The 16603-nt window shown below is 37.1% G+C and overlaps 1 protein-coding gene across 12 annotated transcripts in view; it reads left to right on the plus strand.

The window, feature by feature from the left end:
• Positions 1 to 16603, plus strand: part of LOC105034089 (DNA topoisomerase 3-alpha) — a 115468-nt gene that overhangs the window by 69287 nt on the left and 29578 nt on the right. For all 12 annotated transcript variants that reach the window (XR_012139630.1, XR_002163567.3, XR_012139631.1 and 9 more), the window contains 3 exons: positions 15958 to 16010; positions 16085 to 16181; positions 16297 to 16335. Coding sequence is in view for 9 of the 12 variants with exons in the window: in XM_073253672.1 (XP_073109773.1) it covers positions 15958 to 16010; positions 16085 to 16181; positions 16297 to 16335 (189 nt within the window). In the remaining 3 variants the exon portion in view is untranslated. The remainder of the gene's footprint in view (positions 1 to 15957; positions 16011 to 16084; positions 16182 to 16296; positions 16336 to 16603) is intronic.

Genomic DNA, 16603 nt, shown 5'->3' on the forward strand with positions numbered 1-16603 from the left:
TATTAATGATCTACCACAGCTCATCTTATTTCTCATTTTGTTTCCTAGGATCGTCTTACCCCTTTCTTTCGCCAGTTTGCCTTGTCCCTGTCATCTGTGTCTGTACCTAGGTCTAACAAGGAAGCTTTGGATAATCCAGCTTGGAAGGCTGCTATGGATGATGAGATGGCCGCTCTCCTCTCCAAAGGTACATGGGATCTAGTTGATCCTCCTACTGGCTTTGAAATTGTTGGTTGTAGATGGATGTTCACTATCAAATACAAGCCAGATGGGACAATAGATAGATACAAAGCCAGACTTATTGCAAAAGGGTTTACTCAAACTTATGACGTTGACTATTTTGAGACCTTCTCACCAGTTACTCGGTTAAATTCCATCAGGGTGATTATCTCAGTTGCTCTTAACAAAGATTGGCTTATGTTCCAGCTAGATGTCAAAAATGCTTTCTTGTATGGTGATTTGCAAGAGGTATATATGGAGCGATCTCCTGGATATGTTGCTCAGGGGAGATCATGGTGTGCAGACTTGAGAAGGCAATTTATGGTCTTAAGCAGAGTCCTCGTGTTTGGTTTGACCAGCTTAACCAAGTTGTTATGGCATTTGGTTTTCGTAAGTGTAACTCCGATCACTCTATTTTTGTTCGTCGAAACTCTGCAGGGTCTGTTATTTTGGCTATTTATGTTGATGACATACTATTGATCGGGAGTGATCTAAGTGGAACAGAGGAATCTAAGGAGTGCTTAAAATGGCATTTTGTTACTATAGTTATGGGGAAGTCTAGATACTTTCTTGGGATAGAAATTGCACACAACAAAAAAGGTGTGTTTCTTTCTTAGAGGAAGTATGCTTTAGATTTATTACAGGAGACATGATTACTTGGGTGTAAACCTGAAAGTACTCCCATTAACATTGATCTAGAGTTCTAGGCTGAAGATGCATAATTATTTGAAGATGTTACACGATACAGGAGGTTGATAGGCAAACTCATTTATCTCATTGTTACTAGACCAGACATAGCTTTTGCAGTGGGGGTTGTAAGTCAGTTTATGCAAAAGCCTAAGACAGTTCATTGGAAAGCGGCTTTGAGAATATTAGCTTATGTTAAGAATTCACCAAGGAGAGGTCTACCGTACAAGAAGTATGGATATCTTAGAATTGAAGCCTATTCGGACTTTAGATATGCAGGAGATAAAGGAGACATAAAATCCACATCAAGATACTGCACGTATGTGGAAGGTAATCTTGTAATATGGAGAAGTAAAGGCAGAATGTTATCGCCAGATCAAGTGCCGAGGCTGAGTATAGAGCTATGGCTCATACTACTTGCGAGATGATGTGGATAAAATTTCTGATGTCTGAGCTTTGTTTTGATCACCCTGATCCTATGCTTATGTACTGTGATAATCGGACGGCCATTTATATTGCCAGCAATCTTGTGTTCCGCAAGAGGACCAAGCATATTGAAGTAGATTGTCATTTTGTAAGAGATGCTGTGATGAACAATGTTATTAGAACACCATTCACTCCATCATCCAAGCAGTTAGCTAACATTTTGACTAAGTCTCTGCCTTCTGGTATTTTTAACTCTATGTGTAACAAGATGGGTACGTTTGATATATATGTTCCAGCTTGAGGAGGAGTGTTAGGATCATGGTGAATATTATAATGAGTTGTCAAGATCATGGCTACTATGGTGGCATGACCACAGGGATTTCATGATCAGAATATCATTTGCTATTATGGTCATAAATATCATGGCTATTATGGTAGTGATTATCATGGCTATTATGATAGCATCACTATAGAGATTCTAGGATGAAATTTACCATATTTATTTGATTGTGATTATTAGACAATTGTATAGCCACCCTATCTGTTTGGATACAATTGTAAAGCTACCATAATAGCTATTCCGTTTTCGTATATTTAAAGAGCTGTATTCATGAAGTTGATAATGAGAAATAGTACATTATCTTTTCCATTAATAGAAATTATTTCAAGCTTGAACTAGTGATCAAGGTTACTTTGTTTACCATTATTTTTAGCTAAGTTTCAGCTAATTTTTGAAGCTATTCGAACACAAATAATCGATCAACATAAGAATTGTAAATTGTGCTGAGATTAATTTGAACTTCAAGCAAACTTTTGGTTAAACCTTAAATTCTAGCTTGATTCAAGATTGATTTCAAGCTTGGTACAAGCTCAACTAAAATTTAATTGATGCCCACAATAATCAAAACCTTAATGCAACAATATGTTATCTGTATAATACACAATATGGTGGCATTTGGTAACCCAAATGGATCACAAAGGTGATCTTAGATCATTGGTGATCCTTATCTTGGGGTAATATGATCTCGGTGATCTAAGATCACCATGTTTGGTATGCTATGTTTTAGTTATTAAAGATTCCTTGGTGTCCATGAGTAACCTATTTGGTGTTTCATGATAATACAAGATCACTGACCATATCATACCAAAAGTACGCTTGATATATTCCACAAAAATATATTTATTATTCATATAAAATATTATTGTAGTAAAATACTAATACATTTGATTAATATATTAGTTTTTAGTATATTCCATAAAATATATTTATTAGCCCTATAAATTATCAATACTATAAGGATGTATTAATTGTTATATTATAGAATCAATATTTTATTATACTTATAATGCATTACTTTTAATACTAATATTTATTTTGATTAGGAAAATAAGGTAAATGGAAGTAATAGATTAAATAATTTAATTATATAAATAAAATTATAATAATATATTCTAATATTTCTACTATGATTTAAAAATATCATTAAATAATAATATGGCAATAACAAATTAATAATATAATATAAAATAATCGTAAATATAATATTACATATTATTGATATAATATATTAACGATATATTGGTATACCAATTTCTTCCGTTGGATTGAGGGGCATTTTTTTGTCTTCAAATTGCAGCCCAAGATCACTATTCTGGGATGATCTTGGATTGCCGTCTTCGAGGATGGTTATTCTATCATCAGGTTGGATGGTGATTTGAGGAGGGGGATGATTTGGGATCACTGCTATGTAGGATCATTATGGTGCAACCAAACGAGGTCATTTTTTCACCTCTATCCATATCATCCTTGATCTTAGGATGATCACCCCAATACTGATCACTCCCTATATGTAATGTAAATTTATTCAAGCCTTATCGAGCCTAATCGAGTTGGGTGAATTTTTTGCTTGGTTGGAAACCAATTTTGAGCTTGTTTTTCTGGTTTAAGCTTAATTCATTTAGCTTTAACTTGAGCTTGACATGAGTTTTTCTCGAGTCGAGTGAGCCAAGGTCGAGCTGCTCGGTTCATTTGATGATGCTAAATGTGATACGAGCAAGTTAAAGTGCAGAAGCAGATGTAAAGCAAGGGCTCATACCGTATGTGAATTAATGCAGGCAAGAACAAACATTTGGTGAACTGGCCAAGTTGATAGGTCAGGTCAGATTTAGGCCTGAATTTTAGGAAAACCCACTTGGACTGCTGACCTGAGCTGTTCAACCATTTCAAACCATTCAGGTCAATGGGTCACCTAACCAGGTCAGGCCAACAAAACACACTAAATGCCTGCTCCCCTTTCTATGATAAGATCCCTAATTTTTTGATGTTAAAACCCAAAGTGTATGGCATGCCTTTTTGTTGAGTACCAAGAGGCTTCAAGCCATTGAAATCCCTTGCTAGAGCCATCGAAGTCTCTTGCTGGAGTTTTGGTGGTCAATCAATTAGATGATCACCTTTGTTATGGTGATTGGATCATTTGAATGCGGGTGAGGCAAGATATTGACATCAATTCCATGAGTGATGATGATTGGTGAAAGAAGAAAGAGGATGATTCCACCATTCTTGGTGCTACCATCTAGATCCGAGATGCTGACTAGACTGGCTAGGAACATTGCCAGAGTTTCTCCATCGAAGCTTCTTCATGTACATAGTTCAAGACTCAAGAGACAAGGAAAAAGGTGATGGAAAAGTGATGGGAAAGCATTATGAAAGTGATTAAATAAGATATCAAGGTCAACATGTGGTTGAACCAGGATTGAACCATAGACCCATGACCTGGCTGCTGAAATGGTTCAGTTCAGGTTGCCAGGTCGAGAACACTGGTAAGAAACCTATTACAAGAGTTAGGCTTTTCTTTAGGAAAGCCTATGAGGATGTTTTGTGACAATAAAGTAGCAGGTGTTATTATCTGTAATATTGTGTTCCATAGAAAAACAAAACACATAGATGTTGATTTTCATTTCATTCATGATGCTGTGATGACCAAGAAGGTTTGCTGGGTCAACACACTTGGGTGACAGATTGCAGACTGTGTTCCAACTTGTGTGTAAATGATAACTATGTCTAGCATGAGGGAGAGTATTAAATATGGTAATGTAATGGTTTTCTTTAATTGTTTCTATTACTAGCAATCATTCTGTTATTAGTTGTGCTAGGAACTTTGTCATTATATACCCTTGCTTAGTGGTTGCCTTAATTTAGTATTATAGGAGAAGAGTTCTAATGAGATCTGTGTATGGGGTGTTGCATTGGTTGACGACCATACAGTATGGTACCGATCCTGTACTGTAGTGACACATGGTGCGGGGTGGTGTACCAATTATTTGATCGGTACATCATTTTCTTTAATTTTTTTGTTTTTATTTTTTCAATCTTTTTTGTTTTTATTTATTATTGTGTTCATTATAATTGTTTAGTTTATGATTTGATGCTGTTTTGATTTCTTTTTGGTTTAGAAATAGACTTGACATTAAAGTACTTATAAGTTAATATTCATATAATATAATAAATGAAATTTTCCATTTAATGGATTTAAAGTACAAAATATGTATTGACATCTGATATCTTGTGGAGGTCTATGTCCCTTGTAGACATTGGGATCATGATCACAGTTTGGGTTTCGGATATTAAACCAAGTTTCCAGATAATTTGCCCCATATACCTGCATCTCATAACATGTGCTTGCTGGATAGCTATCACGATACTGATCTTCTGTCTGATACTGGACTGTCCATTTGAAGATTGCAGCAATAAAGTCCAACCCCTAAACTGCTTGAGGCTTTGGAATGTGGTACCCACTGGAATACGACACATCATATCTTGATTGTGTGGAATAGGATCAGGTGGATGACTTGGATCAAGATACATCCAGAGACCCTACTCAATGTGTTAGGTCATCTATGCAATGTCATGTCCGAACAATCTCGAGGGGTCGACTCCTATATACAATAGTATCTTCATGAGCTCTGCCATGTCATGCTGGACCATGGACCTTATCTTGTCTGGTATTAGTATATTGGGACTGATCGTTGATTCGAAGATATTGAGATTGTGAGTCATATGCCATCGTGCCATGTCCACTACTGCCTCTCTGGCTACCAAATGCATCATCACTTGAATTGTCATTGTTACCATCACTACTATCACAAGATGATCTAGGCAACTGGTCATCCAAGAACTTAGTGGTCTCTGAATCAAAGTGAACAGACTTCTCATCGACTCTCTAATGGAATTGCAGTTTCTTTTACTTTATCTTTCCTGCTGGCCTATGAACTGCCTTCTTTTTTTGGGTGCCCCTGTTTGCTTGGGCTTTGCTGGGAGGTTTGACCTGTCCACCACCTTGAGTAGATCGGGTTCCGTGGTGGCCTCTTCTTAGCATCTCTTTGTCAAATCTTTGGGAGGATGTTTCAGATATGGATTCCTGTGATGATTAGCTCCCCCTCCACCTCTATGACTGCTTAGTTGGATGTGAGCATGACATGTATCATTCTGCTTATTGTTTTGCATCCACCTGTCTTCCTTACTACAAAACTAGCCGATCAAGGAGGCAATCCTAGCTTAACTAGCTCTGTTGCTACTTATCCTCAAGCCAACCAATTATTGGATCCATTCATCATATACAAAAGTCATTATGAAGTGGATTATCGTACTTCACCTTCACCTCCTCTTTAATACACTTCAATCTGAGCCATAGTGGACATTTATGAGATTGTTCAGGTGCATTTACGTGAGACAATTCCTTTGTTTGCTATGGATAGGGGTGAAAGTAGATCAGTTGTGCTCATAGCCAAAAGAGGCGACCATCTATGATAGGATCTGGATGCCCAACCTCCTCCATTTTCTGGATGACTGTTGGCAGTGGAACCACCATTTAGCTGCAAATGCAATCAAAAAAATTGCATATCCGACATTGCTAATCATGAAATATCTGACCAGCTATAGTTGCTGTTTGAAATACCTAGATTTGTGTTTCCTTTGCTTGCCACAATTGGTCTATCATTGAAACTATGGGAGCGCTCCCCAAATGATTTGGTTTGTGAAAATTGATACATATTATATGATGTCCATGATTTAAACAAGTTGACAAAATTGTGATCCCATATGCCATTCAAAATGACTTACCTCTTCCAAATTTCAGGCAGCAACTATTGGATAAGGCTCCATCTTATATATTACATTGTGTAGGGTGGCCAGAAGTTGCTCGTCCATATCTATTCTTGGGACGTTGCACTGGAACTTTAGGTTGAGGTAGTGGGTTGTCAATAGATTTTGCAATTGAATTAGTTGATTGACAACTTATTGCTAGATGTAACCATTAATGAACAAGTGTATGTAGTTGTGAATGAACAAAACATTAATTGCTAGATGCAATTCTCTACCTATTTGGTAATCACACCTCTACTTAAAGATGTCAACGTATTCCTAGGCATGTCTTGGATTTGTTTGCTTGGTTTGGGCCTTAGCAACCATCATCATGTGATACATAAATCCTATTTTGGGGTATCTCCCACCGTCCATGGTCCTCAGTGCTCTATACGATGATGTGATAGCCTTAATAATCCTCTCGGCTTGCTACCAAATTGCCAGCTTAGACCAAGCCCTCCATGTGATTCCCTTCTGTGCTAACCCAGGCATATCTATTCTCCTACCGCTCGACACTCATGAAGATTTGACATAGGTTTTTTCCTTCTTGATGAGGCTATCAAGTGTAATGTAATTTGGGGAAAATGGGTGATAATGGACAAAGCTATTTCGATAGCCTACTTCATCTTATGAATCTTCCTGATATTTGTTAACATTAAATCTATGTAGTGTGCAACACGGGGGCTAGAAAATATGTAGCTTCTTGCTCACTAGTAGGGTTGGAAGTGGGCTGGGCCGGGTTACACGCCTGCTCGAGCCCAGCTGGATTCCTTTTTTGGGGCTTTGGACCGGGCCTAGGCCCGAAAGTTTTTGAAAAATTCAGTTCGAGCTCGGGCCCAAACTCAACTTTTGAAAGACTTAGGCTCGAGCCCGAGCCCGAGCCCGAACCTGATTGGGCTAGCCCAATCAGGTTTCCCTATCTTAAAAAAAATCCTAAGCCCTAACCCGTTTCGCGGTGCGACAACGACGACGACCTTTTGGAGCTCGAGCTTGGCCTGGTCGGCATTGATGACGTCGGCAAAGGTGAGCTGGAGCTTTGATTTGGAGCGGCCAAAGTCTGCGGGGCTGTCGAGGCCCCTGGGGCCACCTCTGGGGCCCCCCTGGGTGCGGCGGAATTGGAAGAACCGAAGAAGAGGCCCGCGAAGGTGAGGAAAGGGAAGAGGAGGTTGCTGATGGAGGTGAAGAGGCTGCCGTCGTCCTCGGAGATGGAGATGTCAACGTCGTTTATGGTGAGGATGTCGATGAGGTCAGGGTCGTTGGGGACGACGATGATGGCGCGGTGGCCGTTGATGGTGGTGAGCTGGAGGGCACCACGGTCCTTGCTGAAGCGGACACGCTCCAAATTGCCTTCTTGACGAGAGCCCTCGGGGAGGTTCGAGGACAGCTGGGGCTCTGGGAGTCCGGGAGAAGGCGGCACTAGGTCGAAGCAAACCAGGGCAAATCTTGGAGCATATACATGGTGGATAGAGTGCATTCGCGAATTGGTGAAATAAAAGGGGTAGCGTGGTGTGTTATCCAGATTTGATGTGGTTTAATTGTAGGCTCGAGAGAGGGAACTCGATTGGACTCTTGTGGGCTGGATTTCGGGCTTGGGCCAAGCCCGAGCCACAGATATATCCGAGCCTAGCCCAAAAGCCAAACATGCTTTATAAATAGGCCCAAGCCCATTTTGAACTATATCGGGCCTAGCTCAAAGCCTGGCCCGAAGTTGGACTGGCCTGAGCCCAATTTTAGCCTTGCTCGTTAGAATCTCCCACAGCAATCTTATATTATGATCCATTACCTATGATCACCTAAATGACATTTTACTTCCCTAACTGGTTAGCAACTTCATCAAACTGAGGTTGTACGGGTGTCATGCATTTGATCAGAAACATAAACTGACTTGTGGAAAAATGTCTATACATCACAATGCATTAGGAAATTGATGGTGCTCCGCATGTTGGGACACGTCCAACCATCACAACCTCAGAGCTAATTCGTAGGTGTCCCACTTGCTTTGGTAGGAAGCAATCCACTTTAATTAATTGTTTTCTAGCAGTTCACTATATATTATCTTTTGAGCAAGAAGGATCTAGACCTTGAGCAGCTCTGTGAATGGAGTTGATAGCAGATCGATAGTACGTTTTGTCTGTTGCATTTACAGGGATGTGGTTGAATTGGAGCCATGAGACAATAACTCTCTGCATGTCCTTTTTCTTATTCTTTGCAAGTATGATGTTAATACTTATGCTGCTTTGAATATCTGTTGGGAAAGGCATATCATCTACATTGTGAATGGTGGCCCCTGTTGATACATCTCTGGACTTCTTTCCCTTGCTACCAAAGGTTATAAACATAGAGGCCATGCGGTCGCTGCCTCTGCTGATAGGCTCTCTAAGTGACAATGTCCTCTTATAGGTTCGATCTCTCCAAGCGGATCTATAACTAGAACCTAACTCATACTATGAGGCCCTAAACTGAGCCATGTGCCTGACAACTTCCTTGCTCCGCCACTAGTCATTCTGACTCTTATAGATGATAACCCGAATCTGCACCTCCATGTCATCCAAAATAGATGCCTCATAGTCCTTTGGATCCCTTGAGTGGTATGAAGGTTGCTCTACTGCCCGACATTTGATATTCGCTTTTTTCTAAGCGCTTCTTTGCTTGCTTGTCTTAAAACTGGCAAAGTGCTTCTTCATCAACTTGCGAATCTCCTTTGGGCATTTTTGACAGACAGACACAATTGGGGTAACCACTGGCTAGATGTTGCTTCAATCTATCACCTCTCTTCCCTTGAACTTCATATTGCACCATTTGCACTTCCAATGGTACCGGCCCAAAAGCATCATCTATGATCCCTAACTTATATCATGCTTCAGCTCCTTCCTATATTTGTTCTTGCAAAGTTGATGGACATGTATATTTTTTTACATCAGCTGATATTTAGTTAATCAATTACTTAAAAATTAGTGAAAATATATTGCAAACTCATAGAACTAGTCTAGAAAATACTTCTGCATTATGTATGTAATATTAATTTTTGATATTTTTATAATTATTTAAATATTTTTAGTTGATATTTATATAATAACCTGATATTTAATAATTTTAGTTCAGAGTAATTTAGAACCTTACCAGGGACGCTACATATTTTTTTTATTTCAATTGATTGTTATTTAATTAGTTATTTAAAAGTTAGTGAATTTCAGTGTAATTCCAGAAATCAGATTATATTTTAGAAAATACATCAGAGTTATCCATACATAATGCTATTTTTCATAATATTTTGTTATTATTTAAATATTTTTAATTAATAAATTAATATTTTAATTATAAAGTATTTAGAAAATTAATATTACTTTGGATTAGTGGAGCACCACTAGAGGTGCTACATATATTTGTTCGTGGATGATGGATATGCATGAATCACCACTTATTTTTCAAATTTATTTAAATGTGGTCCCTATGTGCATGATCATGCCTAAGTTTAAACAAGTTGCTATTAAATTAAGATAAGTAGCAGCATGCATTTCACAAAAACACTACCAATTTTGCAGAAAATTTTTGAACATTATTTTATTTATTATAATTTTTAATCCCAAATATACTTTTAATCTAAAAATCCATATACTTAATGAAAAAAATATGAATATGCTACATTATGTAGCCCATCTGTAGATCTATAGCATTACATGAAATCATGTCAAAATCCAGAATTTGGGTTGATCTTCCCAGAATTTCCACATTTCCGGCCAATTTTGGCATGAACAAGAAAAAAAAGAGAGGTGGAGCGAGAGGACCTTTTACCTGATTTGGAGTTGGACCTGAGCCGAAAACTACGATAATTCTCCCTTTCTCATGATTTTTTGTGGAGGAATAAAACAGAGAGTGGTAGAGAGGCATGGGAGGCTTTCTCGACCTTCCTCTTTATAATTAAGAGGGTTAGGAGCTGAACAATGCTTGAACCAAGTAGAACCGGGCAGTTCTGCTTGGTTTAGGGTAGAACTACCCTGTACAAGCCTGAACTAACTGATTTGGGCCTCACCTTGAGCCAACCCACCCTACTGCCCCGGTCCTATGGTGTATGGTTCGGTAAATCTTGAATTGGGCAGTTTGAGATCGTATTGCTAATCTTGGATCATCTAGATTTCTATTGCTGAATGACATAACAACATATTAAAGAACAGCATAGCATGTTGTTCTCTCTTGAGATATGATCTATACTTTGTAAGTTGAATTGATGTAGATCAAATATTATCAAATAGGATTTTGTCCGCAAGTTGGTCATTCTCGCTGCATTATTTAAACTCATGTTAAATCATTTAGTCAACCTATTGACATAAGGCAACTCTTTCCTTTTGAGTTCAATAAAAATATTGAAAAATTCAAATGTCCATAAGAGTAAAAGGTCAACATTTCCCCTATGTCTGATTGGGGTCATGAGAAGGAGGATGGATGGGTTTGGAAGGATGGATGACCTTCATCCAGCATTTGGTTTAAAAAATCTTAGCAAGGATGCATGAAAATAAGGGATTGCCCATCCACCTTATCCTACAAGTTGCATCCTTCTAAGTTGAGAGGATGCAAGGGAAGATGGATGGAGCATATAAGGAATAGATTTCTATGTCGACAAAAGTAGACCTCATCTATTTATTTATATATATTTTTATTTTACTTATATTATTTATGCATTTGTATTAAATTTTGTTAATAATTATTTTAATTTTAGTACATAATTACCATAAGTATAAGTAAATAATGAGAATTGTCTTCTATTTATATTTCTATTCACTATTTTTAGTCAACTATTTATGTAAAATTAATTAACTATTTAAATAAATTATAAATTAATTAGTTATTTATATAATTGATACATAAATAAACTTATCTATATATAATTAATTTACAAAATTCTTTATTAAATTAAATTAGATAAGATTAAAATTAAATATTTATATATTTTTAGATGATTAATTATTTATTTATATAATTGGTATATAAATAAACTTTTCCATATATAATTAATCTATAAAATATTTATTAAATTAAATTAAATTAAAAATTTTATATAATCTTTTGTATGATTATGAATTGTAAAGATTATAAGTTTATATATTGCCCTATTTTTTTATCATAAATAAGTGTTATAAATTGATAATAATAATATTTTTTTTATCAAATGATAGTTTAGTAAAATTGTCATACATGTATCATCCATTCTTTCTTTCATTCCTCCTATACCAAACAAAGGAGAAAACATTCCCATCCATCCTTCCATATTTCACCAAACACACTGGAGGATGAATGGGTCTTCCATCCATCTTCCTCATCCATCCTTCTGCAATCCATCCTTCATAAAGGGTTCAAATATAGAAAAATTAGCAAATTTTTGGGTATGGGTCAAAATTATGAATTGAGGTATTTTTTAAATCTTAATAGATCATAAATGTAAATATATCCAAAATATTAGAAGTCTGGTAAAGTTTAATATCTTTCTTTGTCTTTTTCATCAAATATGATGCATATCAACACCTACATTTTAAGAAAAAGTTCATATATATGTATTACACTAGTGTGTACATCTATGTGATATTAATATATGATATATGATGTATTGGTTGAGGATTTGTTGAACCATTTGGAGCTGAGTAGTTCAGGGCATATTGAACTACATTGGCTTGACTCCATTCGGGCTCTCTAAATGAGGCAAAGGGTGTACCGGACAAATGAGTTGAACTTAGTGGTTTTGGAATAAGTATTGATCTGATTTGCCTATGCTGAATTGCCCATCTCTATAAACTATCCTAACTTTGTTTCTTGATCTTAATTTGACCCCATTAGCTCTCTCTCTCTCTCTCTCTCTCTCTCTCTCTCTCACTCCGGTTCACCAATCCATTCCCCTCAATTGGACTTGATGGCGGCCTTATTGAGTCATTTCCATTGTGTCTTGTAGTCACCTCAGCTTTGGCGTTGAAGCTCGTCGAAGCCATCTTTGCTGTCGACCAGCTCTACTTCCATGTCTCCTCTGGCTTCACCCCCATAATTTTCTTTGCTAGCATTGGTAGGATGTTGGAATGGTGCCTCCCTCCATCTTCCCCTCACCAACTCTCTATTTTTAGGGTGAAATCTAGGTTGAGTGAATTGGCAGTGGCATGCATAACATATGTTGATGCGATGCTATATCATACCAAACTAACCTGAAACTTGATTGGTATAGGTTATGGTACTACTTCCACCAACATTGGTATTAATTAGAAATTTGAGTACACGTGGGTTATTCCATCTCATCCCAAATATTGCTTTTGGTCTTGTTTATCTGGTTATTCAAGTTGAATCAAGCATGTGTATACATGCATGGATGCGTGCATATATCTATATGCATGCATGTGTATGGGTAGGCATTTTCACACGTAAAGGTTTATGGATATCCAACAAATGTACATAGTAATTGTGATCCTATTCCCATTATGAAAACCCTATGAACCCTGAACTAGTATTCCGGTACATTTTTGGTAGTAGTTGTTGATGCCCATGATGATGCTAAAGAGGATATGAAGTACACAGGATGGTACTTGGTGTGGTATTACCAATATATAAGCTTTTTATAACATTGCCACTATGTATGTACCTAAACAAGTTGTCATATATAGACCTAGTTTTGACTATGAAAATTGAGCCTTTTTTTTTTCTATTGCCAGTACCCAAATATTGGTGTGTGATTTTAGTATGTGCGGCCAAATGTTTTGAAACTAATAAACAAGATATATGCTAATAAACAAGTTGCTTGGTTATTCGGAATAGTTTTTGAGCTATTGAAAAAGGATAAAGCAATTAAAATTGCTCTAAGCTAATTAGAAAAAAAGAGCGGATATCTATGAATTCTAGCTGAATTTTTTTTTTGCGAAGGTTATATAAGTTATCATGCCTATATCTGCCAAGTTTTGGCTTGATACAGCACAACAAACCCGCTATGCCTGCCCCTGACCGACAGGCATGATGCAAGATACTGAGACTTCAATGGAACTTAAACCTAAATGCTTGTTCTCATGCACACCTATTGAGGCATGGTTAGTACTTAGTAGTGTTACCATCCATTAGACCATTGAATTGTTGGGTTTCGAGGTGTTATGCATGCAGATTTTTCAAAATAATTTTGAAACATGCAGCGGAAGATCAGATTAAAACTATTTAATCTATGCATGCATAGATCTAATCTTGCACTTACGGATTTGGTTCATATGATGAAAAATAAGAAGATCATGCATCTGATTTCAAAGACAAAAATATAATTGGTGATCGAATCACCTACTTGTAGCGCTAGTTTCCTTCTTCTAGATTTGGATCTGAAGATGTTTGCAGGTTTCGATGAAGCCTTACACACGTTCGGCCTCTACGGATATCCACATGGGGCTGAAGCAGATCTGAAGCGCCAAAGATCACCAAGGTGCTAGCTCTCTTTCAGATCTTCACTTCTTTGGTTTGGATTTGATCTCCTTCGACTGTCGTAGAAGAGGATTCGAAGATATATCTACGCGCGAACTTCTTTCACGCAGGATTGAAGGAACAAGAGAGGTAATAAGAGAAATTTTCTCCCTTCTTTTTCTCTCTTTCTTTTGGATCTCTCTCACCGATTTGTCTCTTCTGGCACACCAGGGTGGGACGCCGGAAGCAAATGGGGTGCAGAAACAAGGAGGGGCACCAACACCAAATTTCTCCGATGAAACTCTGTAAAATTCAATTCAGCTCCCCAAAATTCTCCCTTATTTAAATCTAACGCCCCAACCTCCTTATCCTATCCATCTAGGGTTTAAATTCAAGTTTAAATCAAATTCAAACTTAAAATGATGGATAAGGATGAGATATGATGGAGAGAGAAGTCCATGAAAGAGAGGCACCAACTTTTGGTGTGCGCCCCTCCTTTCTGCCGGGAGAGAGTCCCAGTAAATCTGGGGCTCTTGCATCTTTATCCAATTCGGATTCAATCCGGATTCAATTCGAATCTAATTCGAACTAGATTCGAGCCTAATTCATTCCAGACTTAATTCTAATCTAATTAGGACTCAAATCTGAAATCCAAATGCCCAATTAAGTGAAGTCTAATCAAATTAAATCTGATTTAATTAATTAGAACTTGATCCCCAATTTGATCTCATCAAATTGCATTGCAACAATTGCAATTAAGTTCTCCTTGCTAACTGTTAGCTGATCTTATACTTATAACTTTTACAAATTGATCAAATCATTAATCATATTGATCATTTGATCATGATCCAACCATTTGATTTGATCAAACCCCTTTTGTGTGTGATCCCATAGGTTCTGTTCTGTTTGGTAGTGAGATATATCATGATCTCTATCATAGTATCATCGAAACATCTTTCAATGGGTTAGAATAATTCTAAGTCTCATCCAACAACAATCATTGATTCGGAATGATCCTAGTGAGCTCTTATAATTCACTAGTGATGCCTAGCAGTATGTGGTGGCAACTCAGCAGAATAAAATAAATAGAATCCTTAGGTATAGTTACCGTATGATTCAGTTCTTCTATCGTGAGTCTCGACAAGATGGAGGTTATGAAAATTCGTCAAACTTTAACATCCGTCATATGAAAGATTGAATTAGTTCGAGTCCAAATATGAAACTCATGGAAACTTCTTTCCATCAATCACCTTGCTGTGGTCACAGACTTAAGGACTCAGCTTCTTAAATCCCATAGGACTACTCCTTATTTACTAAGATCGATAGATCCCATCTAGGTGCGCACTCTACTTCTACAATGAACCTACTGTAGCCAACATACATTACAAGGATCTAAATGGTTAGGAGATCATATTTATGTGCAATCAAACTACAGCAATCCCATTGTGAGCAGTCAAGGCATCGCAGGATAAAGAACTAGTCACACTACTACAGCGTCGAGAAGATCACTGACGAGTGAGTAGACACCATGTGATCTCTTGTTTGGTCACACTTAGTACCGATGTTCTCTAACAACTATCTGTACTCTCGCTCAGTGTCTTTACATTATAAATTAGAGACTCATCTATCCCGAAGAAAATGATCCGTAGGCCGATCTAACTGGATCAGTCACCGTCCCCGTGATGATTCATCGATCGGAAGTAATTTAGGAATTAATCATACATGTCTCTAAGTCTTAACTCTTGAGAATATGTATCTTTAAATTATTAATTTCTAAGACGATTCTTGGATACATTAGACAAGAATGGATAGAAAAAGCCCATTTTATTGATGAAGCAATAGTTCAAGTACAAATATATGTCCTAAAACTATTACAATGTGTCTGCTATATTAGCTTTTAGGGCATACATCTATCATGAATGACTCGGCTCTTCTCTTTCTGCTGCTACTAATTTTATTATATTGAAGACTCTTATGAAATTCTGCACATTTCTTCTTGAGTCCATTCACAAAGTTTCGTCCTTGCATTGAAATAGCTTTTCCTGTAGTTTAGTGTGTGATGTGTCTATTTATTGCAGGCAAGGCTGAATAGAGTGAAACTCTTAGAAGCAATGGGGTTATTCTTTGAAAGGTGACGTTAGATCTCTATGCTCTCTGTTTATGTCACTTTTATAACTTTTCTTTTTTCTTTGTCTTATGATGCAGATCTAATAGATCTGGTGCAGATACACATAACATCGGAGAGACTGTAAGGTCATGTGATTTGTGTCATGAATCGGATATGGTGCTGAAGCGAAGACCGGTATAGACTTTCTCATTTTCTGAGCTGTAAAAGATTCCTACTTGGGAGCTAATACCTAATTCTGTATCTTAGCCAGTTTCTCTGACACCATATGCCTCTTTTCCCGTTTTCCCAGAATGGTGACTTTATGGTTGGATGTTTGCGCTTTCCATTGGTGAGCTTCATATGCTTGATACCTTAGTCTCATAGCAACTTATAAATTTGGAAAAGGATTGCTGCTGTTTGAAGATTTTGAAAATTGTAACTTTGTTAAGTTTTTCTCAGCAGGTATTATATATTATGATAGGATGCATCCAACACATATCTTCATTACAGGATAAACTAAACCTCTATTTTTAACTTTTTATGATCTTTGATTATGGAAATGATTCAACTTTTTATAACCTTTGAATCATGAAGACAGGACCAGTAAGTGAAGTTTG

This window comes from Elaeis guineensis, chromosome 3 (assembly GCF_000442705.2).
Source record: "Elaeis guineensis isolate ETL-2024a chromosome 3, EG11, whole genome shotgun sequence".
NCBI classification, from domain to species: Eukaryota; Viridiplantae; Streptophyta; class Magnoliopsida; order Arecales; family Arecaceae; genus Elaeis; species Elaeis guineensis.